The sequence below is a fragment of the Aspergillus viridinutans genome, assembly GCF_018404265.1.
Source record: "Aspergillus viridinutans IFM 47045 DNA, scaffold_6, whole genome shotgun sequence".
In the NCBI taxonomy this organism is placed as follows: Eukaryota; Fungi; Ascomycota; class Eurotiomycetes; order Eurotiales; family Aspergillaceae; genus Aspergillus; species Aspergillus viridinutans.
Window position 1 is genome coordinate 954,926 of NW_025091222.1, and position 25,899 is coordinate 980,824.

The 25,899-nt window shown below is 50.2% G+C and overlaps 8 protein-coding genes across 8 annotated transcripts; 5 read left to right on the top strand and 3 right to left on the bottom strand.

Annotated features, from left to right (window-relative positions):
* Positions 1–751: 751 nt before the first annotated feature.
* Aspvir_008146 (nicotinate phosphoribosyltransferase) lies at positions 752–2,458 on the top strand (the record flags this gene model as incomplete). The annotated part of the gene is made up of 5 exons (XM_043271322.1): positions 752–863; positions 923–1,006; positions 1,070–1,689; positions 1,745–2,180; positions 2,238–2,458. The coding sequence occupies 5 exons, from the start codon at positions 752–754 to the stop codon at positions 2,456–2,458; spliced, it is 1,473 nt and encodes a 490-aa protein (XP_043127257.1).
* Positions 2,459–2,802: 344 nt separating this feature from the next.
* Positions 2,803–5,086, bottom strand: Aspvir_008147 (transcription factor domain-containing protein; the record flags this gene model as incomplete). Its single annotated transcript, XM_043271323.1, has 2 exons — positions 2,803–4,455; positions 4,508–5,086. 2 exons carry the CDS (start codon positions 5,084–5,086, stop codon positions 2,803–2,805), a joined length of 2,232 nt encoding a protein of 743 aa, XP_043127258.1.
* Positions 5,087–6,233: 1,147 nt separating this feature from the next.
* Aspvir_008148 (putative TOM core complex subunit Tom6) lies at positions 6,234–6,491 on the bottom strand (the record flags this gene model as incomplete). Its single annotated transcript, XM_043271324.1, has 1 exon — positions 6,234–6,491. The coding sequence occupies one exon, from the start codon at positions 6,489–6,491 to the stop codon at positions 6,234–6,236; it is 258 nt and encodes an 85-aa protein (XP_043127259.1).
* Positions 6,492–6,876: 385 nt separating this feature from the next.
* On the top strand, positions 6,877–9,134 carry Aspvir_008149 (beta-catenin-like protein 1; the record flags this gene model as incomplete). Its single annotated transcript, XM_043271325.1, has 10 exons — positions 6,877–6,903; positions 6,954–7,008; positions 7,073–7,311; positions 7,369–7,475; positions 7,533–7,767; positions 7,813–7,906; positions 7,964–8,478; positions 8,531–8,815; positions 8,876–8,993; positions 9,052–9,134. 10 exons carry the CDS (start codon positions 6,877–6,879, stop codon positions 9,132–9,134), a joined length of 1,758 nt encoding a protein of 585 aa, XP_043127260.1.
* Positions 9,135–9,623: 489 nt separating this feature from the next.
* Positions 9,624–13,474, top strand: Aspvir_008150 (DNA-directed RNA polymerase II subunit RPB2; the record flags this gene model as incomplete). The annotated part of the gene is made up of 2 exons (XM_043271326.1): positions 9,624–13,228; positions 13,312–13,474. The coding sequence occupies 2 exons, from the start codon at positions 9,624–9,626 to the stop codon at positions 13,472–13,474; spliced, it is 3,768 nt and encodes a 1,255-aa protein (XP_043127261.1).
* Positions 13,475–15,133: 1,659 nt separating this feature from the next.
* Positions 15,134–15,974, top strand: esdC (GTP-binding protein EsdC; the record flags this gene model as incomplete). The annotated part of the gene is made up of 2 exons (XM_043271327.1): positions 15,134–15,325; positions 15,381–15,974. The coding sequence occupies 2 exons, from the start codon at positions 15,134–15,136 to the stop codon at positions 15,972–15,974; spliced, it is 786 nt and encodes a 261-aa protein (XP_043127262.1).
* Positions 15,975–20,515: 4,541 nt separating this feature from the next.
* On the bottom strand, positions 20,516–24,052 carry Aspvir_008152 (putative nuclear pore complex subunit Nup85; the record flags this gene model as incomplete). The annotated part of the gene is made up of 3 exons (XM_043271328.1): positions 20,516–21,006; positions 21,058–21,559; positions 21,623–24,052. The coding sequence occupies 3 exons, from the start codon at positions 24,050–24,052 to the stop codon at positions 20,516–20,518; spliced, it is 3,423 nt and encodes a 1,140-aa protein (XP_043127263.1).
* An 848-nt stretch (positions 24,053–24,900) lies between these two features.
* Positions 24,901–25,632, top strand: Aspvir_008153 (uncharacterized protein; the record flags this gene model as incomplete). The annotated part of the gene is made up of 1 exon (XM_043271329.1): positions 24,901–25,632. One exon carries the CDS (start codon positions 24,901–24,903, stop codon positions 25,630–25,632), a length of 732 nt encoding a protein of 243 aa, XP_043127264.1.
* Positions 25,633–25,899: the final 267 nt, after the last annotated feature.

The following is a 25,899-nucleotide window of genomic DNA, read 5'->3' on the forward strand; positions in this document are numbered from 1 at the left end:
TATCTCCTTGTTGCGCTTTTTACACTCCCAAACTTCCATCGTCGCTACGATTCCGTCTGCGGGTTTGATATTTTTGGCTTATACACCTTTGTCAAGCATGCAGTCTCTTTGTCTTTATTGTCTTAATTGCAGTGTTGGCCGCTCAATCCCTAAGATTGTTTGCTCTAGATCTTCTTGGCTGTCCATTCCCTCAGCTAAATTCATGCGCTTGGTACCGCAAAAAATCATGATTCATCTGTATAGACCCAGCCAATGAACTATGATTCTGTTTGTGCGCAACTCTAGTAGGTACAAGGCGACACCATAGAATATATAAACCACTTGATATCCGTACATCAAGATATTCTCTCACCACTCTTCTTCATTATCAGATGCAAATTGGTGTCCGTATGACGTCGCGTGCTCCATGACAACTGCTTAGAGGTGCAAACAGTGCAAACCGCTTCTTATTTCGTTGATTCCCCGCGCTGTATGACTGCTCAGCAACGGACTTTTTGCCAGTGCTGTCCTCATCTTAGTGTTTTGTGGCGCATCACAAGTTGAGACTTTACCTGGATGCTGAATTGCTGAGCCTCGGAGATTCAATTGAGGTGTGCAGGGTCGATACAGGTTGTCGTAGGGTCACCTGACCTCTACAAGCTTAGTCAGCCCGCTGCCCCTAACTATCTCACCGCTGGTTAGGCCATCTAGGTAGAGAATCCAACCATCCCAGATCAGCCAGCGGCTGCCCCTACGTCACAGGTTGTCCACGATGGGTCAAGAAACGACCCCTCCGTACCCGGAGGGCATTTTCTCCCTTCTGGATACAGACTTGTATAAGCTGACAATGCAATGCGCTATTCTGAAATACTTTCCTGATGTTCGTAAGTTTTTGGCTCTGGTCATACAGCCTAGAATTGCGTTGATCAAATTTCTGGCGCAGATGTTACATATGGCTTCACGAACCGTACCTTGGAAATGAAGTTGACGCGGGGTGCTTATAAATGGCTTCTGGAACAAATGGACAGTATGTGAATTTGCTCTACTCTCAGCCTGTGATATCGTGGTATTGACTCCTCGCCTTGCATAGGACTTGCCAATGTCCGTGTGACCGATGAGGAGATAGCTTTCCTGAAGAAGCAATGCCCGTACTTCAACCATGCCTACCTCCGATACCTGACTACGTTCCAACTCAAGCCTTCGGAGCAGATTGACATCAAGTTCACACCTGTACAAGATACGGGTAGCGATGATGACTTGGGAGATATTGAATATATGGTCAAGGGGCTTTGGGTCGAGACCATCCTTTACGAGATCCCACTCCTCGCCCTGACAAGTCAGGCGTACTTCATGTTCACCGACAAGGATTGGGATCACAGCGATCAAGAGGAGAAGGCCTTCCGCAAGGGATGCACTTTGCTCGAGAACGGATGCATCTTCTCCGAATTCGGTTCCCGACGTCGACGCGATTACCATACTCAGGACTTGGTCATGCAGGGGCTATGCCAGGCTGCTGAAGAGGGAAAGCGACAGGGTTGGAAGGGCGTCTTGTCAGGGACCAGCAATGTCCACTTTGCGATGAAGTATGGCGTCACTCCCATTGGTACCGTGGCCCACGAGTGGTTCATGGCCATCGCTGCCATCACGGACGATTACGAGAATGCGAACGAGCTGGCTCTCCGCTACTGGGTCGGATGCTTCGGCGAAGGGGTATGTATCAGTTCCTTCTCCGACAACGCAGACAAGTCACTCATTATTGTACTAGGTCCTAGGCATCGCCCTCACCGATACATTCGGTACCCCGGCTTTCCTTGACGCCTTCCGGAAGCCGATCCCTCACCACACCAGCGCAGGTGTCGGTGCCGTATCCACAACTGCATCGGGAGCGAACACAACAAGCGAGTCGCAGCCTCAGAGCGAGGCCGAGACCAAACCACCAATTACCGCTCCCCTCCACGAGAACGACTCCCAGCATTCTTCCAAGACATATGCGCAAGTCTACACAGGCGTTCGTCAGGACTCCGGCGACCCAGCCTACTTCGTCAAGATGGTCCGCGACTTCTACGACAAAGAAGGAATCAAAGAGAAGAAGACTGTGGTCTTTTCAGATTCGCTGAACATCGAGCACTGTCTCGAGTACAAAACCATTGCCGAGGAGGCCGGGTTCGCCCCCGTCTTCGGTGTCGGGACTTTCTTCACCAGTGAGTTCTGTCCCGTTTAGTCCCCGTCAGCAGCTCCGCTAACCCTTCGACTTACAGACGATTTTACGAATAAATCCGACGGCAAGAAATCGAAGCCTCTCAACATCGTCATCAAGATCGCTACGGCCAACGGCCGCCCGGCCGTCAAGCTAAGCGACAACATGGGCAAGAATACGGGCGACAAAAGTATGGTGCAAGAGGTGAAGAAGAGGCTAGGGTACATCGAGCAATACTGGGAGGAAGGGGATGAGAGCAATCGCTGGGCAAAGCAGAGGTAGCATATGCTACTACTGTTGTTTAACGAGCTGAAGCAGCTCTTGTACATCTTGTACATCGAGATATGAACCATGGGATAGACTCGACCTAGATTTAGATTATTCATTGATGGCTACCTGATTGTGTATATTTTTTTTCTACAACAGCGACGAACAGGCTTTTTTGGATGATGCTCGATCTGCAGCTACATTCAATGGCATGATCCTATGCATAGTAAAACATAATATGTATTGGTAATCATGTACAATTTTAAAAGCGAATCGTGGATATCACAAAAGCAGCATAAACCGATACACCGGCTCGAAAGTAAGTCAACCAAAGAAAATCGTCATCATGCAGGACGTCGTTAATATGAATCAAGAGCCAGACCCAGATCCCTGTCCAAATCGCCAGTGATACCGCAATGGCTATGGCTTAACGAGCCTGTCCCGGAATAATCTACAGTTAACTCTGGGCCTCCGAGAAGTTCGTCTGTCCAGTCCACGTCTAGTTCCGGGACTGAGGAGATATTCGTGTCTGGAGGCATGAAATCGGGGAAAGAGTCAATGTCAATGCGCAGCAGATCCGCAGGAATGAATGAGCTGATTGTTTGAGGCGAAGGGAAGTTGTCGAGGTGGTCGTCGAAATCATTTGTAGGGGTAGGTTGTTGTTGCTGGTTCGTATTTTCCGGTTTATTGTGAGATCGGGAGATAGAGAATGCAATGCTGTCTCTCTTCGTTTGTAAGGACTCAGCACGGTGTTCTTTGCGCTGCGCGTCCAAGTCGGACCTTTGCCGGGGGTTTGCTCCCACGAAGGACCCTCGCCGACCTGATGAGCTATCCTCTGGCGAGAAAGCCGTATGCGTGGTTGAATCGACGATTTGTCTCCGTAATGGCGGCTCTGGGGGTTGGAGCTGGCCGTTGCTAACATTGCTGTATTCCATGATCTTGAGGAAAGTGCCAACACTATCGGACTGCACTTTGACTGCGGCTTCAATGTTGGCCACTTCCATGTCCGCGGCGGGATAGAGATCTCTCAGGCCGCGAAGAACCTGGATGCATCTCTGAAAGTGGTGAAGGCTAGTTTCTCGGACGGTGGGGTTGTTGGACATGATATTCGACAGGTGCGCCACTGCTGCTGGTATAATCACAGTGACACCAGATTGAGGTAGGAACCGAGTCAGATTTAACTGATTGAGCCCCTGTATAATGTGTGTGATTCCTAAAGCCGCATCGTGCATCTTCGATCGCGCAGTTTGCGTTATTTCAGCGCGCGATTTGTCCGGATCCCGGCCATAAGCCCACGGCCTGTGCAGCGCGCTTATGGTCGCATGATAGAGCATCCTTAGCATGGCACCATGAAGTAGAAGGACGTCTTCTCCATCCGCAAAGTTGGTTTTGGATGCGGGAATGTATTGCGCATCCTTCGGCAGGGTGCTAAGCCACGAGTCCAGTCTTTGGCTGCATCGAGCCAGCTCAGATTCCGAGGCCTGCCGCGGAACAAGTGTAATGGTGGTTCTATTGGTCACACCAAACTGACACTGAGATGTTGTGTATTGCGCGAATAGTACCCGGCCAATGCTCTGGCAAAGTTTAGCTTTTTCAATGAACATAGTAGCTAGACGTTTCTGGTGGGACACATCCTCCAGTTGGCGGCAGCGAAATATCCCAATCACGGACGGATGAAAGGACTCAAAGTCAAAGTCGTCCAGTCGCAACATCGGAACGCTACTGGTTCCTTCATTGATCTGGGTTGGTCGCCTTAACCCCATGGCAATAAGACGGTCTCGACAGTACAAGCTCCACCACAGGCGGACCCGTAACCGTTTCATTCTGGGATCCATGTCGGATGTGGTAGGGTCTCTGTTCAATCCAATAGAGTGGGCCTGCGTGTTGCATATTCCTATCCAATCCCAGATGTCTCTTTGTGGGTTGTTGACGTGGTCCGACCAATATGTCATTAAGAGGAGCGTCTGCAAGATGGCGATTCGATCTTCTTCAGAGTCGAGCGAATAGAGCAACTGATGTAAAGAATTAGACACGACCTTGACCTTTTCCTGACAGCGTACATACCCTCAATCGTTCATAGAAAGCATTCCGTGCACTCTTTCGCGTCGTATAACCAGCCTCTTGCAGATGTTTAAAGTCCACGAATGCCGTGGCAACAAACATCACGGCCTGAAACAAGAGGAGGCTTATGTTTCCTTCGGGGTCATTTTCTGCGACACATCGCAGGAACTCTTGCAGGTTCAGGACCGGCATGAAACTGTGCACCCATTGAATATAGCATCGTAGCAGCTCATTCCGCAGTCCGCTCTCGGGAATTGAAAGTGCGCCTCGAAATCTCAGAAACTCCAGGTCCTCCGATGATATTCGACTAGGTAGAGGCTTTAGGAAACGCGGCTCGTCATCAAGGATCGCGATGAGAGGGTCAAAATCCGGGTCAATAAGATCTTGTACTGTGGAGACCATGTTGGCCAGCGGAAGGGTATGTTGCACGGCGGGGTTCCCAGCTGTCCGCCGACCTAGCGACGGTTTGGAGTCGAAGAGCCATGGCGTGCGGGCATCGTATCCAAGAAGGCTGCTCTTTTTGGTGTTGGGGTTCTCTGCATCAATGTCTACGTTAGACAGCTTGCGCTTGGTGGTTACCATTCTGAGGGAGGTAATTTGGATATGGCTGCACCTGCAGCAAAATGATGCGATCTGATATACATGGACCGGATCTGAGCGGCCTGGGAAGAATCAAGATGGGGATCGGTGGCCTTGTCTGCGTCTAGGTCTGCACATGATCACATCGTGGGCAGCTATTTCCCCGGCCACTGGAGTAAAGCCGGTCTTCGGGAGTTTGTGCGGGGGTTTGCGGGGAGTTGATATCTGTGGCGTCTTGGCGATATCAAAAATGCATTATTGGTCTAGACCGATGGAATCATTCTTCAATGGAGCGCTAGAGAAAAGATAGCAGAGGAAAACAAGACTATGCGTCCCAATGCTTGCGCGATAATATTCAGTGGCCGTTCTGACCGAGGCGTTGGAACATTGCAGGGAATGTTGGGATCATGTGCTACCAAATAACCTGAGGCTCCATCACTCTTCACATTCAGGAATCTTATCCTGGAGAAGGCAAGGAAGACATGAAGATGACAGCCCACTGATGTTCCTGGTCACAATTAGGGAGCAATACCTCTTCTCTCCAGCAAAGTCCCCTTGTCAGTCTACGGACATGCTACCTCCATCTTACTTTCGGAAACAAAGGGTCAGACCAAAAAGGTGACAAGCAGCCAAAGGCGCAAAATGTCATACGAAATAGCAGACCGCATGTAGTTAGACGGAGAAGGGGCAATGAGCGAACCGCGCTGCTCGAGGATGATGTTTCGAAAACGAATTCGCTCTCCTTGATGCAAATTTGCTATTTGTGAATGATTTTTTGAGTTACCAAGCAAGATCAGACAGCACAGCCCTCGCACCACGATGTCTATCAGAACGCCATTTGATATTCAAAGCAGAAGCTGAGTGATCCGAGTATTCACCCAAAAGACGTATGCCCACCAAAGCGCAAAATATAGTACATGTAGCCGTTAAATCAAGGCCAAGACAAAATATGATAGAAAGAAAGTAACCTCATCCGTGTCGTGATCGAGTGGGTTGTCGATAACTCTGTGACCTAGTTTCCGGAGGTTTCAAGCCGTGGACGTCCAGGATTTCATCGGAGTTTGTTCACAGACTGTTCCAATCAGTTTCTGTCCCAGGATGGTGTTGAGACCTGTGCTAGAGATCAAACGCATGAGAAGTGTGCTTCGACTTACGGAGGGAGGAGGAACTCGCTGAGGCTGCTGTGAAGGAACGCAACACCGGCCTGAGGATTTGGAGCATTAGCCGTGATGCTTCCAGGAAAGCTTTCGGAAAGGACCATAAGATAAGAGGCACTTACACCGAAGACCAGAAGGCTTCTGACGATGGTGGCATTCTCGGGCGCGGTCAGCTCTTCATATGCAGCTCCGAGGAAGCCCTTCTGGGGGCGACCGGAGCTGGCAGCAACGACACGCTGGTTGGGAGCCATGATGTGGTCTGAACGTAAAGATGGAGATTTTGTAGCGTAATAGCTTAGAATAGGTGATGGCGATCAAGGAGGAGGTGTTAAGAGGGTAATTGATGGCCTGCGGAGGAAACGCCGCTCCGAGAAATCTTTCAAGTGCTTGACTCTTGGCATCACTAATTGCGTTTCTAGCTTGCCCCGGCACCCGTATCTCCTCCAAAGTAGCTTGCGCGACCAATTGTAAGAAAAGAGATTGCAATAATACATACTCAAAAGCGAGCCTGATAGTCATCTTCGGAGGCCGAAAGTAATTTTCTTCTTGCTATATTGCTGGTGCCTCTAGGCTTGCTGCCCCGTCCTTTGCAGGAAACTCTTCTGTACCCTCCTGCGCGCCGCGCACGTCGCAACCATGACGAGTATAGACGACCTCTTCAAGGTACGGGTTCCTCAGCGTATTGTCATTAGATCGAAGCTAATTGCAATAAGAAACCTCTTTCGGCAGCGAGCGCCAAGCGCAAGCTAGAGGTTGCACAAGATCCGAGTATGTTCCCATACGTCCCTGCGCCTAACCATCCTACAAATCCGTTGCTCATGCGCAATGTCAGATGAGCTTTACAAAGCAGCGAAGTTAGACGCGAATGGTGATGTCAAGTCGAAAGGAAAAGCACCCATGGTGGAGGAAGATGTTGAGGACGACGGCGAGGCTGGTCCGGAACTACCACCTGATTTCGATGCCGAGGATATCCCAGACGATGAAGAAGGGCGATTCTTCGGGGGAGGAATGGAGCGCAAAACAGCCCAGGCAATGCAATACATCGACCAGCAGGATGAAGGAGAGACAGCGGTATGGAAGAATCTGAGACAGCAATGTCAACCTAGACCAGCACTAATGTTGCTTTAGCCCGAGAAATTCGATTCTGCCTGGTTGCGACGGCTGGCCCTCACCTTTGAAAGGAAGATATCGAAAAACGCCGAGCTCCGCGGGAAGTTTGAGAATGATCCCCAGAAGTGAGTTGACTGGGCCTCACTGCTTGATGAGACAAATAGTGCTCACAATGTGCCCAGGTTCATGACCTCGGAAGCCGATCTAGACACGGAGATCAAAGGACTCTCAATCTTATCCGAGCACCCCGAATTATATGCAGAATTCGCCAAGTTGGGATGTGTGGGCTCTCTAACATCATTGCTGTCCCATGAGAACGCAGATATTGCCATCGACGCAATCCAGATCATCAATGAGTTGACGGATGAAGATGTCGAGGCTGAACAGGAACAGTGGGATGCTCTCGTCAATGCATTGGTATGCGCCGCCTTCGCTTCACGGAACGATTGCTGACGGCGTTAGTTGGATGCCGACCTCATTGAGCTCCTGACTCAAAATCTATCACGGTTGGATGAAACATCTGAAGCTGATAGAGCAGGAGTATACTATGTGCTCAGTATGGTTCTTCTTGTTTTACATTTTGTTGAAGAAGTGACACTAACTTTCTAACTAGACGTACTGGAGAACCTGGCTTCTCAAACCACAATCGCGGAGAAGATTGGTCAAGAATCTACCGTATTATCGTGGCTTCTCTCGCGCATACAGCAGAAAGAAAATCCAGTCAGCCAAAATAAGCAGTACTCAGCAGAGGTTTTGGCCATTCTGTTACAATCGTCTCCCAAAAACGGGGAAAGATTCATTGGCCTTGATGGTGTCGATATTCTACTTCAACTACTGAGCCACTACCGCAAACGCGACCCTGAAAAAGACTCGGACGAGGAGGAGTACGTGGAGAATCTTTTCGACTGTTTGATATGTCTCGTCGACGAAGATTCTGGCAAGGAGAAATTTCTGGAAGGCGAAGGCATCGAGCTTGCTCAGATTATGCTGAAGGAAGGCAAATTCAGTAAGCAACGTGCCTTGCGAGTTCTTGACCATGCTCTGGGTGGATTGGGAGGCGGCCCTGCGTGCGAGCGTCTAGTCGAAGTTGCAGGTCTAAGAACAATTTTTGGAATGTTCATGCGAAAGGTAGGCGTCTTGTCTAAATAGACCCTCGCCGGCTGTAACTGACTCCGAACAGCAAGAAAGCCAGACAATAGAACATCTGTTGGGGATCTTTGCTTCACTGTTACGCCTCTTACCAGGAGGTTCGGCTGCACGCATTCGTACCCTTGCCAAATTCATGGAAAAGGATTACGAAAAGATTGTGAAGCTCGTGAAGCTAAGACGGGACTATGCTTCAAGGGTGTCGCCGGTTGAACAAGCCATTGAGGAGGAACGGAAGAATTACACAGACGAAGAGCAAGAAGCCATGGCTGCGGAATGGCTCTCTAGACGCTTTGACGCTGGTCTTTTCTCTCTGCAGGTTTGTTTGATATCATTCACCTTTCTAGAGCTGATTGACTAACCTTCGCTTCACTCACAGTTAATTGATGTTTTACTAGCGTGGCTGGTGGCTGAGGATGATGGAGCAAAGCAGAAAATCATTTCACTATTAGCAGATAGGGATGAGGATCTGTCCATTATCAAGGCGACGTTGAAAGGTAAGCAGCATTTACTGGAAGTATTCCCTTCTTTCGTACTAACTTCCTTTTCCATCAGAGCAAATGGAGGGACTTGCAGATGACGAGCCTGGGCAAAAGGACCATAAGGAAATGCTCGGGACCTTACTACAATTCTTATAGAATGCAGCGCATCAATGCATTTCATGCATAGTAAAGATGAAAGAGAGAGTCAAAGCGATGATTATTGCCCTCTTGACATACCATGATCCGTTCGTAGGCCAATAGAAGTAACAATATCACGTGATGTAATTGCCTATTCTGTTCTAGTCGAGGACTAGCGCCAAGTCGGGGTCGAGGCGCTAGTGGCGGCTCTCTGCTCAAGATCCATCAGCAGCCGGAGAATCGAAGCATCCAGCTTTGCTCCATCCAACATCCTCTGCTGCAGGGGATCTCTCACTTTCCATCAATCAAACTGAGATTCCCGGCTTAGTGAACCCTCTTAAGTGTCGCTTTTCGAGCACACTTACGCTGGTGTCACTGCTCGTCGCAGCAGTTGATCAACACGGAAGTGGGATCTTTTCTTGTTTGAGCGCGTCGCTCCCTCCCTGCGCTCAACACATTTTTTTTTATTGATCGTCCGCCTCAAAACCGAATCCGATTTCCGTCAAAATGGCCGAATACGATGATGCGTACGAAGAGGAGTTCTACGATGAGATGGAGGAGGGGATCACGTCGGAGGACTGCTGGACGGTTATCTCCTCCTTCTTTGACACGAAGGGTTTGGTGTCGCAGCAGCTGGACTCTTTCGATGAGTTCATCTCATCAACGATGCAGGAGCTGGTAGAGGAACAAGGCCAGGTCACCCTCGACCAGACGCTTCCTCCTTCGGATGATGAAGTCGACCCCGTCGTTCTCCGTCGGTACGAGCTCAAGTTCGGAACAGTAATGCTCTCTCGCCCCTCGGTTACTGAAGGTGATGGCGCGACCACCATTATGTTGCCGCAGGAGGCTCGTCTGCGAAATCTCACGTACGCCAGTCCGCTCTACCTCGGTATCACTAAGCGAATCATGGAAGGTCGGGAACGGCTGATTGCGGATCGTGATGAGGACGACACGGTGCCAGATGCGGACGAGGACAGAAAGGCCCGTGGCACATATTTGCAGTGGGAACAGAAGGAACTCCCGGCCGATCAGGCGAAGGAGGAGACGGTGTTCATCGGAAAGATGCCCATCATGCTCAAGTCCAAGTACTGTATCCTCAAGGATCTGAGTGAGCAGGCGCTTTACAACTGGAACGAGTGCCCCTACGACTCTGGTGGTTATTTCATCATCAACGGAAGTGAGAAGGTTTTGATTGCTCAAGAGCGAAGCGCCGGAAACACAGTGCAAGTCTTCAAGAAAGCGCCACCGAGTCCTACACCCTACGTTGCTGAGATTCGAAGCGCGGTCGAGAAGGGTTCCCGACTACTCTCGCAATTGTCTCTTAAGCTTTTTGCTAAAGGAGACAGCGCCAAGGGTGGATTTGGCCCTACGATCAGATCAACTCTCCCCTATGTTAAGACGGATATTCCCATCGTTGTAGTTTTCAGAGCACTGGGTGTGGTCTCGGACGAGGATATTCTCAACCATATTTGTTACGACAGAAATGACACCCCCATGCTCGAGATGCTGAAGCCCTGCATCGAGGAAGGTTTCGTCATCCAAGACCGCGAGGTTGCTTTGGATTTCATCGCCAAACGTGGATCTTCTCAGTCCAGCATGAACCACGAGCGTCGTGTCAGATACGCACGAGAGATTATGCAGAAGGAGTTACTTCCCCATATTTCTCAGAGCGAAGGTAGCGAGACGCGCAAGGCCTTCTTCTTGGGTTACATGGTTCACAGACTCTTGCAGTGTGCTCTCGGTCGTCGCGATGTTGATGATCGTGATCACTTCGGAAAGAAGAGACTTGACCTTGCCGGCCCTCTGCTTGCCAATCTTTTCCGAGTTTTGTTCACGAGAGTCACTCGGGATCTCCAGCGATATGTCCAGAGATGTGTGGAAACCAATCGTGAAATCTACTTGAACATCGGTATCAAGGCCAGTACCTTGACTGGAGGTCTGAAATATGCCCTCGCCACCGGTAACTGGGGAGAACAGAAAAAGGCAGCAAGTTCGAAGGCAGGTGTCTCACAGGTGCTGTCTCGTTACACCTATGCCTCCACCTTGTCACATCTTCGCCGTACCAACACACCAATTGGCCGTGATGGTAAGATCGCGAAGCCTCGCCAGCTTCACAACACCCATTGGGGGCTGGTTTGTCCTGCAGAAACTCCTGAAGGTCAAGCTTGTGGTCTGGTCAAGAACCTGGCTCTCATGTGTTATATCACTGTCGGTACACCCAGCGAGCCCATCATCGATTTCATGATTCAGCGCAACATGGAAGTTCTTGAGGAGTTTGAGCCTCAAGTGACACCCAATGCAACGAAGGTTTTTGTGAACGGTGTTTGGGTCGGTGTCCACCGAGATCCCGCGCACTTGGTCAATACCATGCTCTCTCTGCGTCGGCGCAACATGATCTCTCACGAGGTCAGCTTGATTCGGGACATTCGCGAGCGTGAATTCAAGATCTTCACAGACGCTGGGCGTGTGTGTCGACCGCTTTTCGTCGTTGACAATGACCCAAAGAGCGAGAACTGCGGCTCGCTGGTGCTCAACAAGGAACATATCCGCAAGTTAGAGCAAGATAAAGAACTCCCCGCAGACCTTGATCCCGAAGATCGCAGGGAACGCTATTTCGGTTGGGATGGTTTGGTCAAGTCAGGAGTTGTCGAGTATGTCGACGCCGAGGAAGAAGAGACTATCATGATCGTCATGACCCCAGAAGATCTTGAAATTTCCAAGCAGCTTCAGGCTGGTTACGCTCTTCCGGAGGAAGATGATCCCAACAAGCGTGTCCGGTCGATCCTGAGTCAAAAGGCACACACTTGGACGCACTGCGAGATTCACCCCAGTATGATTCTGGGTGTCTGTGCCAGTATCATTCCCTTCCCGGACCACAACCAGTCTCCTCGTAATACCTACCAGTCTGCGATGGGTAAACAAGCTATGGGTGTGTTCTTGACCAACTTTGACCAACGGATGGAGACGATGGCAAATATTCTCTACTACCCGCAAAAACCATTGGCCACAACGCGGTCCATGGAATTCCTTCGATTCCGTGAGCTACCCGCTGGGCAGAATGCTATTGTCGCCATTGCTTGCTACTCCGGATACAACCAAGAAGATTCGGTCATCATGAACCAGAGCAGCATCGATCGCGGTCTGTTCCGCAGTCTCTTCTACCGCACATACACCGATACTGAGAAAATGGTTGGTCTGACTGTTGTCGAGCGGTTTGAGAAGCCCATGCGCTCGGATACGATCGGCATGAGAAAGGGCACCTACGATAAGCTCGATGAGGACGGTATCATTGCCCCTGGTGTGCGCGTCTCTGGAGAGGATATTATCATCGGGAAGACGGCCCCGTTGGCACCAGAGGCGGAGGAACTCGGCCAGCGAACCAAAGCACATACCAAGCTGGACGTGTCGACGCCACTGAGAAGCACCGAAAATGGTATTGTGGATCAAGTGCTGGTCTCTACCAGCAATGATGACCTCAAGTTCGTCAAGGTGCGCATGAGGACGACAAAGGTTCCTCAGATCGGGGACAAGTTTGCCTCTCGTCACGGACAGAAGGGTACCATTGGTATTACCTACCGGCAGGAAGACATGCCGTTTACACGCGAGGGTGTTTCTCCCGATCTTATCATCAACCCGCATGCTATTCCGTCTCGTATGACAATTGCTCACTTGATCGAGTGCCAACTGAGTAAAGTGTCGGCGCTACGTGGGTTCGAAGGTGATGCAACACCTTTTACTGATGTTACTGTCGACTCAGTTTCTCGGCTGCTTCGGGAGCATGGTTACCAGTCTCGTGGTTTCGAAGTGATGTACAATGGGCACACTGGACGCAAGCTGGTTGCGCAGGTGTTCCTGGGACCAACGTACTATCAGCGTCTGCGCCACATGGTCGACGACAAGATCCACGCCCGTGCCCGTGGACCGACCCAGATTCTGACCCGGCAGCCTGTGGAAGGTAGAGCCCGTGATGGTGGTCTGCGTTTCGGAGAGATGGAACGTGATTGTATGATTGCGCACGGTGCCAGCGCCTTCCTTAAGGAGCGTCTATTTGACGTCTCCGACCCGTTCCGTGTCCACATCTGCGATGACTGTGGACTCATGACTCCGATTGCGTAAGTTTTTTTTCTCTAACCCTTTGCAGATAGTCTGTCTGCATAACAATAAGCACTAGCTAACCGATAATTTCGCGTGGCAGGAAACTGAAGAAGGGCCTCTTCGAGTGTCGACTGTGTAACAACAAGCACAGGATCTCGCAGGTGCATATCCCGTATGCAGCCAAGCTTCTGTTCCAAGAATTGGCCGCGATGAATATCGCCGCTCGCATGTTTACCAACCGTTCTGGCGTGTCCGTGCGGTAAGGAAGGCAAGAACACAAGTTGAGTGGACAGAGACACAATGAGGGTTTTGTACAATCTCCGTTCTTTTCTTTCTTACGACATGACCAAAACTATATTCGCTTTCGTCCCAGTCACCCTTCTAATTATCTACGCGTTTTCATATTCAACCCCCTTCCACTTTTTGTGATCTCAACGGAGAGAAATCAGATTGATTTTCTTTTTTTTTTTTTCCCCTTTTGGCATTTCTCTGGCGTACAAAGGATGCACGATGGACTGTCACTTATTTCGACTTGATACTACTGTGATTTACATGCGACCGCTCTGAAAAATGGGCCTGAAGGGGAAGTGAGTGCCTTGGTTCTTTTTCTCTTTCTGTACTCAGCGAAAACTAGAATCAATTGGACAATCTTGAACTGCTTTTGTCATCTCGAGTCGTAGCCTCGTAGTCATACGCAGCTGTTATTAGAGGACAAGAACGACAACGACAATTATATTGTCTTCCCCTCTTTCCATGCATGATGAACTGTCCTGAACCTTAAAGGATGCTATTTATCTGTATGTCCTATCCTGCTGGAAGCAAAGTAGCTGATAGGGTGCATGAGGGCAGCCCGTGTGGTTGCTGAAGGGAGGACTGCCACAAGCCTCGATTGGTGAGGGCCTCATCACAGTGGATAACAGGCGCCAAATCCAGGGTGGTGGTTGGTGGACGGCTCTGCTATGTGGTTGGCTACTGGAAGATTTTTGAGCCCCTCCTACTTGTATATAAACCAATTATCTTTATTGTTTACCCGCCAGCGAGAAGGAGTCCCCACTCTGACAGCTGCAGATGGGCAAATGAATGTGTTGATTGGCTGCGGCAGTAGATATCATCTCCACCGCCAGTTATGTTCTTAGAATAGCCTGCAGGTGATGGCATCGCATCCAACTTCCTCGTCTTACAGAACACCAACAGTAACCAGGAATCGACTGGATGTCTGGAGACTGAGAGCGCCTTAAAGGTGCCGCAGCCGCTGCTCTGCTTGACGAGCCTTCTCTTTCTTTCTTTCTTCCTTTCTTCTCTTCAGCAAGCTTCTGTTTGTTTGAGCTGCCCTTAATTTAGAAGTATCCTTTGCACTGGTTGCACTGGTTTTTGTCGTTATTGTTATTGCTGCATCTTCTATACTACTAATTACTTTGCCCCCACTATATCAAGAAAACCCTCAAGTCTTCCCTTCCCCATTTTACTCTATCAGACGAGCTGTGCTCTCTGATGATCTTGTTTATTCTCCTTTGCTCAGGATACTTCTAGATTATACAATCTTCTTCCACGGTTCTCAATCCTCGTCGCCGGCCGACGTTGTTCATTGTTAGCCGTTTCCAGCTCAAACTACTTGCTCGGATCTTGTCAAAGAACTGGTTTCTTCTCTTTGTCGAGGTCTTCTTACACTTTAATCTTTTCTGATTCTAATTCTGCCGTGGACTGGTTCCCGTCAGCCTTGAAAGAGAAAGAAGAAGCGCACTCGTTGTGAGCGTTGCACAGCCTGCCAACCAACAAGCAACCAACCAACCCAACAGACTTCGATCGAATAGACTCTGGCAGTCTTTTACTCGAGGCTCTGATTCAACGATTTATATCTACTTGCTCTTTCAACTTCCCATATAATATAATCTTTAGTTTTACGTCAATCATCTACCGCCACAATGACCGCGGTTCAGCTCAAGTTCTCTCTCCGGACTTCTTCCAACGTCAAGACTGTCCATCTGCTCGGCTCCTGGGATAACTACTCTCGTCAAATCCCCCTTTCCCGGGATGATTCCAAGCCGGGCTCATGGGTTGGCAAGTTCCGCTTCCAGACGTCGATGCTCAAGCTGGGTGGTCGGTACTGGTACTACGTAAGTATTCGTCGCTGTGGATTGATAAGGAAAAAAGACTAAATCATTGGTCTAGTATATCATGGATGGATACCACGTCTCTCATGATCCCGCTGTCGAATACACCGTTGAGCCCACCACTGGCCGCAAACTCAACATCCTCGATGTGCCCGGTGGCAAGAGCTCCAACCCTGCTCCCAAGACACGACGGGGCTCCAACGACGTCGTCAAAGGCCGAGCTCTGTCTCCATCCAAGATCCACCACCCCAAGCCTTCCAAGCCTTACGCCTCTCGACAGATCCGGGAGACCGACTTTGCTCCCACCATGGAGGACCTGACCAGGCGCTTTGCTGGCTCCCGCATGTCCGACGAGTACTCGTACTCCAACAGCCCGCCCAGCTCCGTCGGCTCTTCCCTGTCGTCTCGGTCTTCGGGCAGCACCTCACCGTCGTCCTTGTCCTCTATGAGTGACCCGCCCACCCCGATCTGCCGCTGTGAACGGTACGGCATCACTCGCAAGGGCGACCGCGTCAAGCTCGACTGCGGTGGTAGCCGCTGTGGCTACGTCACCGAGTCTTCCGAGTCCAGCTGCTCCGAGTCTGACAGCGATGAGGAATACCGCCGGGCTCGTACTGCCGTGCGCCGTCAAGGCATCGTTGTGCGCAGATAAATACGTTGATTCTTCTCAGTTCCCCGTATCTCCCTCTTGCGTCCTGAGAGGACCTATCCATCACAGAGACGGGAGATCGACTATTTCCCTGCGCCTCGGTCAATGCCACGATACCGACTCATCGTTGGTCTCGGCATTTTTCGAGCAATTCGATTTGTTTAAGCAAAACTATAGTCACTCCTTTGGCATGAATTATGTGATGAAATCTTTTCAGCAGAGAAGAATGAAAGAAAAAAGAAAAGAAAAGAGAAAAAAAAAAAAAAGAATTTCAAAAAAGGAGACGGTCATCAACCGGACCAGGGCCTCACCGTTGACGGCATGAGGGCAACCTGACTCGCTCCGTCCTTGTGACCTCACCGTGAGGAGGAAAAGGATGTATGCGCGATTGACAATTGTCCGCTCCGTGTCTCATTCGTCTTGCACGGATGAGATATGGCCAGGCGGAACGAACGTTGATGACTTGTGATCTGCACGGCTGTTCTCTGGAGGCATGCAGCATGCTACTACATACCATACCCTAGAGCCAATATGTAACGCTGTCCAGATAAATGAGATTACGACGAAATGATATATGGATGAAAATATCGGATTGACTCGTACAGCCCATATTGTAGCTATAAGCTCTCAGGTCCCGGAGTATGGAATCGAAGTTATCGATGCCTTCTGTACCCGTATCGGATATCCCGATCACAATCACTTAAGTCGGCCGTAGACTTCGAGGCAGGCGTCTATCAATCATACCCGTCCTGAAGAGAGTAGCCCGACGATCTACAGTCCAATAAGGATTCCGCCCAATGTCAATATCGCTCGACCTCCTCAAATAGGAAATGGCAAAACCAAACACCATCCCGTCCGTAAGTTCTCCCCTGTCTTCCCTAAGTCAACCTTTCTGAGGAACGGCAGCAGTCAACATTCACGCTGGCCACGCCCGCATGCTCTCATCTCCCAGATCCAATATCCAAGACTACCTGGCTAGAGGCTGGATCGTCTACCCCCCCCTCCAATAAATCAAAAAAGGTGTACTGGGTACATTGACAAAATACCTAGGACACAACGTCCCCCGTCCGCCCCGCGCAATCTTCACATTCTTCTGGCAGTGCACTTCGCGCATCCCTTGGACGACGCCTCTCCTGCACATCCAGAAAGGACTCCTCGCGCTAGACAGATCCTTCCTGAATAAGGTTTACAAGGAGCAGCCCGTGCCTACCAGCAGTGGCGCAAGTTTAGAGGGTCAGGCTTCCAGAGGTCAGGTCCGGACTTCGGCTTCAGCAGGCTGCGGGACGTGTTGGATTGACGCACATTGCGAACGGGAGGGTGCTGAGGCGTGTTACGGTTACGCGCGTCATGTCCCTGGGCGGAACTTCAGGGCGATTGATTCGGTGGAGGATATTGGAAAGGGGGTTCCCGCCGGCGTTGATTGTGCATGGGATGGGGATCGGATGGTTCCGATTGAGGTTAGTTGGGTGTTGTTGGGAGGTTGAGGGAGAAGGGGGTGGAGTGTGGGAGAATCATACGTCTGCGATGGGGATGCAGGTTGGTTCGAGGACTGAGAGCTGCAGAGGGAGGGGTTTGATGTTTTCGAGAGGGGATTGCGAGGGATGTGTAGTAGATGAGTGTTTGATGGCTATCTATCTATACTGGACTAGCCAGATAATTATACATGAAATGAAATACCCGAAATGAGAACGCTGGCAACGAACGTGTGAAAGTGTTATGATAGAAAGCAGCGCCCATGAAATGCGAACTCCATCCCATGCAAGCTGTGTATAGCTTTTTTCCAAAGCACGTCTATATCAATCCAAATCCAAGTATACAGAGCTCGAAGGTGTTCATATCCATTGCCGCATCGTGTTACCCATAACGTCGGTCAACGCTCGCCCTGGATCCAAGCCGATTGGCAACAAAACGAAAGAGTCGAGTGGTCGTCATGGTGAGAGAAACGAAAAGGTCCAGGACCAGCCGGGACGAATGCAACGGACAAAAGAGGCCAGGTATTGTTGGTGTGCCGTCGTTTCAATCAATGAATGCCAGCCTTCAAGGCGGACTACGTCGGACAGTGATGACAGCTCCAGGCTGCCAAGCGAAAACAGGCGATGAGAAGGCAAATAATCGCACACAGTGCATTCGGGGTACCCAGATGAAGAACCACAGTATAGTCATCCTTTCAGCGATGATCAATATCACTTGGAGTACCCCGTCGCAGAACGATTGCCACCAGTACGTCCATTCCGCCTCGCAGAATGTTTCTCGCAGGTGTATCCGACCAACACCGTCTTCACTTGCACGGTGTGGCCCCGTTGACCATATGCTTGACACGGGTCGACCGAGTGTTCAAAGTAAAGACACCCACACACCGAATAACGTTCCACGAGCTGGTAGCACATTTCGACAGGTCGCGATAGAATGTTCAGTATATGAGTCTGGTGGATGACGACGTCCAGCGTAGACAGGTGCCAACAAAGAAAGTGCTGTTGAACGAATGCTCAAGAGAAGAAGCAGGAGAAGAAGACAAGAAAAGATTCAATATATTAGAGTTTGTCGATGCCATCCAAGGACAAACAAAGGTTGGCTAGTTGGGAAGAGATTATTTATATGAAGTTGAAGAACTCAGGCGACCTCATGAATGTCATGACAATGGTCAAAAATAGGACGAAACGAAATGGGACGCCGGGTTTCATCATCTGCATAGCCTATTCAATCTGTAAGCAACCCGAAGCAAGTGCGGATTGAATTTGATGCAAGGCATCCATTTAGGTCTTAGCCGGGACTTTTGCAGTTGTATTGAATATCGTTCAAGTCCGAGAAGACAAGAGGTGAACAGCAAAGAAAATGAAGACGGGAATGGAAACTGAGGACTAGGTCACTGGGCGCAATCGACACCAGACCATATCCGACTTTCCGCAGGTCATTCCCGCGGACAAGACCGAGGACGTAGTTGATCAGTGGGGTCCCATTGTGCTGAAGATTGGCACTTGGCTAGTCCTGCTAAACAGCCGAACCGGTTGGCCATGTCGCAGAACGTTGTACCGACGGTGATGACAGCTGATGCCGAGTTCCAAGTTTGGATATCCACCGTGACGGGACCGTTGAAGGCTAGGAGGCTCTAAAAACCCTCAAGGTTCCTTCAAGCGGAGCTGGACACTCCTTAGTGGAACATCATTGGTCGTCTCCGACCACAATCTCGTGCTTGCAGGGGTTTTCAGCTCATGGTGCCATGGATTTTGGAGGCCTTAAGGCCCTATTGGGCCATTGCTGGAATAAGTTGAAGTTATTTCTACTTGCAGTGATCGGGTAGCCAGTAAACATCGTCAAACATTCTATTTTTTGTTCTGCTAGAGACTCATCGAGTTAGTACTCCGTTAGCCACGCACTTCAAAAAAAGGTCTTTCTTCTTTCCTGGTTGACAAATCTGCTCGAGGTGGTGCAAGATATGGATCGATGACAGAGTGACAAAAAAGGATTCCGCAGGTTCAGCTTGCAGTTGAGCCTCGATATTAGCAGAACTATCGGTGAACAGGCCATGCAGGATGATGCATGGGCTTGAAGAATTGGTACGAGTCCGACAAATCAAGTGCGTCTCCCTCAGCCCTGTCCGTTGAGTCACAGACCACTGCCCGCCAGATGCGACTAGCCTCAGGGATGTCCAACCTGCTCTTGGCCCTTGCAGCATTTTCCAAAGACAAGAATAACCCGCAAGGCTGACCCGAGGAAACGGCGGGGATTCATTATCCTATCTGAAGAGCTGAACCGTTGGACCCCCCACATGATCTGACCTGACTCATCCTCACACATGACATCATCCAATCAGTGGAGTTGCGAATCTGCCAGTCCAGGACTCTGGGCAGTGTTTCAAGTCACTGAATTAGAGACCTGGTAACTAGAAGTCGGTAGAATCATCGTTGCAGGATCCCATGCTCAGCTGGTGTCGTTCAGTGCTGCTTTACGGGCCCGTTGTGCCGAGATCTAGACCGCTGTTCGTTGATCCCGACGTTGACGCCGAAACGTTGTATAGTTGACCTGTATCTTGTAAGAGGGGTACATAGCGCTCATTTGGAGGGTCCAAATTCGGAGGGATCATCGTTGACTATGGTAGAGTCGGTGTTAACAGAAGAGTGCATGCTAAGGACTTCAGTTTCGGGAGCCTTGCATACTAGAGATGTGCCAGATCAAGAGGCACTCTGAAGCAATTTGTCGAGGAACATCATCACATTGATCCAAGGTCGGTCGAATTTCAATAATCAATGGTAAGGCACGGATAATCCTTCGATGATATGACGATGGAAAGGTACGGCCAGTGATGGTCAGTGGAGCAAGTTAAGATGGACTGGAAAGTTGTTGTGGCCGAGCTATTGCTATTGATGCCTGGGGAATTCAATGCTTTATCCAGACTAGCTGGTGACTGTCATTGCTACTATCCTTTTCTCGCCCTCCATGAGAGATCGATCATATGGACATGAGGTCCAAGTAAATGAAAAGCTAGGGATCCCACAGATACACCTACACGTACATGCTAGACAAGAACGATGCACAAACCACCTCTATTAAATAGACCCCAGAGCACCGAAACTCAAGCCTCGTGCTAATCCCAACCGTAACATCTTGAGGACTTCCTCTCCCTTGATATCCTCCGGTAAAGAAGCTCGCCAGTCCCATCCGCGTTCGTGAGATCCTGTTTGGGATCCATCCCCGGGGCGAGGAACTAAGACAGCTGAGCCGGTCACAGATCCCGAGCCAGACATGGTTCGGTTCCGAGCACTCTCGATCATATCACTGCCAATTAAGGAGAATGTGCTGGATGCGGTGAGCGAAGATACAGATTTCTTCAGGAGTGCCCGCGGTGACGGCGGCAGAACGTAGGATTCGGCGGAGGATCGACCGCCGGACGGTGCACGCTCAGAAGAGTGATACTCGATGAGCGCGGAGCGGAAGCATTCTTCGCATTGGGAGTAGACGCGGGGCGTGACCGTTTCCAGATCTTCAATGGCAGAAAGAATAGTAAACTGTTGAGACATCGAAAGAACCGGAGTGTTTTCTATCACGAAGTCAGCCTCTGAGGTCACGCGTCAAAACAACTATAACTTACGATCAATAAATGGCAATGCCTCTCCCAAGAGTGTCAGAAGCCCATCCACTTGCACCGCAGAGTCACGAGCAGGATCATAGAGTCCACCGTAGATACTATCTGCGGCGCTACTGATTACTGCAACCAGAGCCTGGGCCGCTGCCCTACGTCTGGCTAAGGGCTTGAACCGAGGTCGCTGTCCCTCCTTGAGCCCGATCGCTTCATCTCGTATCTCATAGAACCGCCGTAGAGTGGCATATCCGCTGAAGTAAAATTGGAGAATGCTTGCAGCGTCCTCATCAGAACCTGCAATCGCTGAAAGGCAGGTCTTTGGATCTCTGATCAATGCCTCAAGCTGCTCATCGAGATCTGCAGATGCGGGATATGCGCGCGATAGAACCAGGCTGTACGAGATGAGTAGGTCGACAACCGACTTCACCTTCCGACGGCTGTGTGCACGAGCGTAGCACACCAATGCCAAACCGTACTCATCAGATTTTTCCACCGTTTGATCACCAAATCGCTGCCAGATGGTTAGTTTAAAGATCAAGAAACACAACAAGGGCGAGACTTGAACACCGCGTACCTCAGACACTCTCCTTCCTTCCTTGTCCAGACCAAGCTCGGAGCAAAGTAATACCACTTTGTCCAACTGCTCAACATTATCAAGAGGGATCTTGTCAAGTAATTCCGAAACACTCTTCTGCAATTTCTCCGCGTCATCTAGACGGCTCACAACCTCCAGAGCAAGCTCCCAGCCATCGCGGACGCCGGAAGTGTGCTCAATTGTACGTCGTTTGAACAAGCCGAGCGCATAGCTGCTTAGAACGTCATCCTTGCGAATTCGTTCGTTCGGCTGATTGCCGTTCTGCCCGTACGATAGGACCATCAGGTCATTCTCACTGAGACCCGGCAGCGGCTTCGCTCCTCTCTCTGTATCGAGCCAACCACCAATCGAGGCGACCTCTGCCACAGCAGAGGCAATACACAAAGACCATGTTTGAATCAGCTCAAGCACACCGTCCACATTGCCCTCGAAAACAGACGCCAGGCCGACCTCGAGACTACTGAGTGGATTGACCCTGAAACTCGAATCCGCCATTTCCTCATTGATAGCGCTACGGAAGGCAAGATCCAGGCGCTGAAGATAGGCATTCACAGGGTCTTCGTTGGCATCGCGGAAAGCCTGCGATCTGAACATGCCGCTGCGGAGGACATCGCCCTTCCCTTGCGCCGCCTCCTCATCATCCTCACCGTCCCACCAAACCGTAAGCGAAATGGTGGCCTCGATCCAGTCTTGCGCGAGGTTCAGAATGGCGTTGGCATCACCTACAATGATGCGATACAAGCATCTCAAACTTTGATAGATTGTCCAAGGCACACGGCTTTCTGCCATGCGCGCAGATTTGGTAAAAGAGAAGTCTGCTTTTGCTGGACTAGGCTTCAGCCCAAAGTTAATGGCCTGAAAGCGATTGTCCGTGACCGGAGGTTCGACCGATTGCTGCTCTCCTCCTTCCGCAAATTCCTCTAGATCTGTTACGGCAGCAGTAACACGTTTCCTGTACAACGCCCATTCGGCGCCTTTGACATCCCAGTCATCGTACTGGATGCTGGGAGACGACTCTAAAATTTGAAGAGCCTTATTGACACATCTTTGGATATTTTGCAGCTGTGCTCCACGATAGCCTGATTGTGGTAAGCCATCCTCCAAAGCTGATCTGGCATAATTGAAATCCGCCGATCGCAGTATATCTGCCGCCTCCGAGAAGCGCCCACGTAGCACCGCTGCATTGACGATCTCCCAGAAATTGGAAGACGCCGTGGGATTAGGCTCAACTTCCTTCAAAGCTCGCAGTTCGTCGCGCTGAGAAGAATGATACGCTTCAAGCCAGTCCAAAAGAACCTTGGGTATTGGCGTAGGTGTATCAGGTTTCGAGGCCGCGACGACTAGACTCCGGGGAGCCGCAAACCCTAGATTATTGTTGAGACTTCCTTGCTTGGGGGCCGACAGGGGCGGGTGATGGAGTTGAAGCAGTAAAGAGCCGAGAAAGCTGGCCTTGGCAACGTCAGGAGCACGATCGCCAGGTCCAATGTCAGTCCCTGCGCCAGGTGCTGTGGGAACACGGCTTCCCTCCATGGATAGCTTCCATGAGTCAGTAAGCCTGCTGCACACCTGTGAGAGAATAATTTGAAGGTCTCCATTCGTAAACTCAGATTGTCTCACTTCGTCGTACATTCGACACATTTCGTCCTCGGTGCTGATGATCACGTCACTTGGCTCGTTGACCACCGCGGGCCCGGCTCGGGAGGCGAAGTTCCGTACGATCGAAGGCATCGCGGAGTCCTTCTTTGGCGACAGTTTACCTTTGCGCAACGGTGATTGTTGAGCCCATCTTTCGTCGAGCTTCGGTCGTTTTGCGTTGCCTGGGTTTGAGTATATTGACTTCCGTTGACCATGCGACGCAGACTGTGCTTGTGTGGAATTGCCAAACTGCGAGTCTAAGAATCTCAATCGGTGTGCGGCATTGCCCATGTCCATTTCATCCTCCTCCTGGACATCCTCTTCCTCCTCGGGTATCATTTGTTCGTCATCAGCATTGGTCTCTGCATCCATTTGCGAAGTAAAGCCATTAGACATTCCGAAACCGGTTGATTCGCCGAATCGAGTATTATCCGTCATGCTGAAAAGAGACTGCGACTGCGCGAAGGATTTCCCTGATCCAGCATTTTTGGCTCGGGGCGCTGGCTGATGGAAGGATCCAACTGAAGAATTGAAGATGCTGTCATTGAAATCGACCCCTCCGGATTTGGTGAAAAGGGACTGAGGAGAATCCAGGTGCGATCTTGAGCTCATCTGAGAGCTTCCGTATATGGTGGATGGAGGAGGGCCTCGAGGAGTGAAGGACTTGGCTGCGGAAGGCGGAGCATCACCAGGAGTCGCCGAGATGTCGCTGAAAAAGCTTCGAGATTTGTCTGGTGTCGACGGACTCGATCCATAAGGTACCTGGAAGCTCATATTGATGGTTGATGAGGTATTAATTGGTAGGGAGAAAGACGACTAATAGCACTTTTTAGCAACGGCACCAATACTAGCGACACTGAGCACCGGAGAATGAAATCCTCCTCTTTCTAAAGATTCCTGTCGGTATCCCAGCTCGTAACAAGCAATTCCTGCGGAAAAGCTGGAGAATAGATGCGCAGTAGCTGCCAGTCGGGTGGCAGACTGAAAAGCGAGCTAAGGAGGACAAAAATCAGCAGCAATCATCACCCTGCCATCAACACATTGCAGTGTTTCTCCGTGCTCTTCACCATTATTTCTCTCCATTGTCTGACGCGCGCTGGGTCTTGGCGTCCAGTTGCCATGTCATGTGACAGCATGTGACTTACACATAGTCACGTGTAAGGTATTGGACGAAGCATAACATGTGATTGGCTGCTTGAGCTGTGGGATTGGTCTAACTGCTTAGGGTTGATCGTATTCGCTGCGTATTGTGATTGGTTAACGTACAGCACGTCCTCTTTAAGGCTGAGTTTAATATGTTAGGTAGACTAGTAGAAAGGCTCAGCCCCGTAATAAGCCATGGAAACCGCCCGTATTGCTGGCAAAGCCTGGCAAGTGGCAACGGAGCAGCCGATGTCGATCATTCAGGCAATCAACTGGGCATTGCCTTCCTTGGGTTAACCAGAAACAGAAACGATCCATCAGATTGAGCATGAATAGCGGATAGACCAAGCTTTGCTATGGAGTGAACAATGGCTCAACTCATGAGCGCTTCGTGTTCGCTAACCGGCCAGCAGACTATAAAGATGCCAGGTCTTCCTGGATAATTCAGATCTTTTTCTAGAATCATACCATCCGCAAAAATGAGTCACTCCAAAGAAACCTATGGCACCGACGATGCCACCCTCGCGGATTCGTGCAGTGCTTATCAGTATCAGACCACAATGACTGAGAGCAACTCTCTTGGCCCAGTTCCTTTGAACAAAGACAGCTCTTGCCGCCTTTATCATATATATCACACACTCTTTCGCCATGATTATAACGTCCACAATGCCAGCAAGGAACAGCTATACCACGTTCACAATTCAACGTGGACACCGAAGAAACCCGATCTCAGCGTTCATGCCGGCACTAGTGCAGAAGCACCGGTACTGGCAGTCTGCAAATTCCTGCATTTCTCACGGCATCTCAAAGTCGGATTGGGAAACCCTGAAACACCAAATTCAGTTGATTGGGAAGATCTCGTGTCCCTCAGCCACCTTCATGCAAGATATCGGTTTCAAATGTCGCTCAACCCAGAGTATGGGGTAGAGCGGCGAGCATTCATTTGGAAGAGCACGCATTCGGTAGGAGTTGGGGATACAAAGCCTTCGACGTTTTCTTGGCGCAACTACAAGCTTGTCGATGAGGCGACTGATCGGCTCGTTGCCGTGTTTACGAGCAGCGTTTGGGGTTGTAAGAAGTCTGGGAAGCTTGAGATCTATGCGAATTATGGGCAGGAATTCGACCTGATGGTCATCATCACTGCTCTTGCTCTGCGTGAGAAACAACGTCGACGAGACAAAAGATCCTCATCAGGAGGAGGCGGCAGCTGAGAAAAGGGCTCAGCTAGTTTGAAATTCTTGCATGGGAAAGGTGATTCTGTTTCGGGCACACAGTTCAGCAAGGTCTCGGAAAAGTTTGGCAAGGTCTTAAGGTTGCCCTACATCCCCTGAGACCTTGTCGAACTTTCCCGAGACCTTGCTGAACTGCAACCTGTTCTGGTTCTCTTCACGGTGTCTTTCTTCCCTTCTTATCGCGATGAGCACAGATACCATATACGCTTCATTTTGATTGACTCCCATTTTGTTACTTACTAGATT